Source organism: Carlito syrichta, unplaced genomic scaffold (genome assembly GCF_000164805.1).
Source record: "Carlito syrichta isolate Samal-C Ts95f unplaced genomic scaffold, Tarsius_syrichta-2.0.1 Scaffold305797, whole genome shotgun sequence".
Lineage (NCBI taxonomy): Eukaryota > Metazoa > Chordata > Mammalia > Primates > Tarsiidae > Carlito > Carlito syrichta.
In genome coordinates this window covers 204237-206864 of record NW_007249893.1, presented here as the reverse complement: position 1 = coordinate 206864, position 2628 = coordinate 204237, and the positions used below count along the sequence as shown (strand labels likewise).

The 2628-nt window shown below is 63.6% G+C and overlaps 1 protein-coding gene across 1 annotated transcript in view; it reads right to left on the bottom strand.

Moving 5' to 3' along the window:
* Positions 1–323: 323 nt before the first annotated feature.
* The window catches only part of CD248 (CD248 molecule), a 13760-nt gene continuing 11455 nt past the window's right edge, over positions 324–2628 (bottom strand). The window contains exons 3-4 of the mRNA XM_021714819.1: positions 1515–2625; positions 324–1466 (exon numbers count right to left, since the gene is read on the bottom strand). Coding sequence (XP_021570494.1) covers positions 586–1466; positions 1515–2625 — 1992 coding nt within the window. The 3' untranslated portion in view covers positions 324–585. The remainder of the gene's footprint in view (positions 1467–1514; positions 2626–2628) is intronic.

The window sequence follows — 2628 nt, the reverse complement described above, 5'->3', positions numbered from 1 at the left end:
TCTCCAGTTTAGCAGAGGCTCTCAATCCACAACCCTCCCCCAGATTCAGCTCCATCTTCTTGAAGTTTTGGTAGAAAGAGGAACGAACATGGAATTTTCTCTATGCCAGACTTCCCAGGTCTGGACTCAGCTGTGTGACCTTGGGCAAGGTTCTGCACTCTCTGGGCTCTGCTCCCCTGGAAATCTCTGAAGCATACCTTCCCTTAAGAAGTCTTACCTTAGCTCTTTGAGGGCCCAGACAAACCGAAGAAAGATCCCTTCTTTTTTTTTCTGAGTCCTCCCAGACCCTTCCCTGAGGCACCAACGGGGGTCAGAAGCTTTGGGTGTGGTTGGCACCCCATTTATTGGAGAAGACCCCAGCACCCACCCCCTGAGGTCTCGGAGGCCTTGGCGTATCCTCTGTCGGGAGTCTGGGCCAGGGAGCAGAGTTCCCGAAAGTAGTGGTTGACTGAAAGGAGCCTGGCTGGCCGGGTAGTAGGACGCCCTCTGTCCAGCTGGGTAGCCCACATGGGTCCCTGGTGCAGCCTCGGCCACGTGTCCAGTGCACACACCTTTCCCCTACCCTGCAGGGGTGTCTGCACCCCATCACACGCTGGTTCTGCAGGTCTGCACTCCTGTGAGGCTGCCCCTGGGGGGCATGGGTTCTGTTGGGCTCTTGCTGCCAGCATGGGTGACCCAGCGATAGCAGTCGGTGACGCGCTTGTTGGGCGCATGGGGGCCACAGCGGGTGCAGTACACAATGCCCAATGCGAGTAGGACCACCAGGAAGACGCATGTGGGCACCAGGAGTGCCACCAGCAGCCACCGGTCATCCCTCCGCCTGTGGCCTGCCAGACCAGCCTCCGCCAGGACTGTGGGGGCTGCCGTGGGCAACCACGGGACCAACTTGGGACTGGGGCCACCTTCCCTTGGGATTTGGGGGGCTTTGGAAGGAGGATGTGTAGGGCTGATGGGCAAGGTCTCGTTAGGGGGACTCTGGGAGGACAGGGGAGGTGGGAGGGCTGGGGGCTGGGTAGCAGCAGGCACAGGGACTTGATGGGCAGGGGACACAGGCGACCTGGAGGTAGGGGTCAGAGAGGGCTGGACTCTCGGGATGATGGGAAGCTGAGTGGCTTGGGTTCTGAAGACAGGGATATCCGGGGCCAGAGGGGGTTGATGGGCACTGGGGGTAGTGACCAGAGGGGCACGGTTAGCTGGATTCCGAGGCAAAGGGGTGGTGGTCTGGGTATCAGCGACCTGGGTATCTGGAAACTTGGGGGACTGGTGGGCAGGGAACAGTTTAGGATATCTGGTTGAGGTAATGAGGGTCTGGTGGGCAGGAGGCCGTGCAGGGTGAGTGACAGAGATAATTCGGGGTTGGTGGGCAGAGGACAGATCTGGAGAGTTGGCTGCAATCACCGGGACCTGGCGGTCAGGGGGCAAAGCTGGGTGTGTGGCAGGGATCACAGGGGGCTGGTGGGCAGGGGGCAGGGGTGGGTGTGTGGCAGGGACCACAGGGCGCTGGTGGGCAGAAGGCAGTGTGGGGCGTGTGGCAGAGACCACCACGGGCCGGGTGGCGGAGAGCACTGAGGAGTGGTAGGGGACCCTGGGGGCACTGAGTGGCGGCGGCCAGGTGGGCTCCGGATAGGGTATCCGCGGCTGTCCGTCCTCTGGGAAGCTGGGTCTGTAGGCCAGGGCAAAGTCAGGCGTCTGTGTTGGTTCCATCCACAGGATCCCCGGCATCTCCGTCCAGCTACCATCAAAGACCTCCCAGCCCTCATCTTCCTCCTCTTCGTCGTCCCCGTCATCCAGCAGCTCGTCTCCGAGGTCCTGGGAAGCCCGGGTGCCCATGGCCCCCGCAGGGCTGCAGCTGATGCCATCAGCCTCCAGCTCGTGCCCCTCGCTGCAATAGCACTCGAAGCCACCAACATAGTTGACACACATCTGCTGGCACACGCCAGCGATCTGGCACTCATCTGTGTCCACGCAGCGGTGCGGCTCATCCTCGGCTGGCCGGAAACCCAGGCGACAGTGGCAGCTGTAGCCCTGTGGCCCGCCGGGCTCACACTGCTGCTCACAGGGGACCTGGGCACAGGGGTCCTCACAGCTGTGCCCATCTGCTGCCAGCCGGAAACCCTCAGTGCAGCGGCAGGACACGTGACCATCCACACCCTCCACACACTCGTGTTCGCAGCCGCCGTTGTCGGGGCCACAGCCGGTCCCGGGGCACAGGGGCCCAGGCCGTGACCAGCCCACACCTCCATCAGGCTGCTTCACACAGAGCAGAGAGGCTCCCCTGCCAGCCTGGCACTGCACGGTGGCCACAGAGCCAAAGGGCAGCCACTCAAATCCTGTGGAGACCAGGTGAAAGGGCGTGGTGTAGACGGCGGGGCCGGCCTGGCCCGCCTCATCTGGCAGTGCCCGGCAGGCACCCTCGAAGCCAAACTGGCACAGGTAGCCATCTACGGCCAGCGTGCACGAGCCCTCTAGCCAGCGGTGCTCGCCACTCGCCTCGAGGGCCACGCAGCGCTGGGCCGGGCAGGGCCCCCCGGTGGCCAGCTGGGCCCAGTTGGTGAAGGCGGTGTCCTGGTCCCCCGTGGTCCACGTGAAGCCGCGGAGTGGGCGCTGTGGCTGGCATTGCCGGGCCTG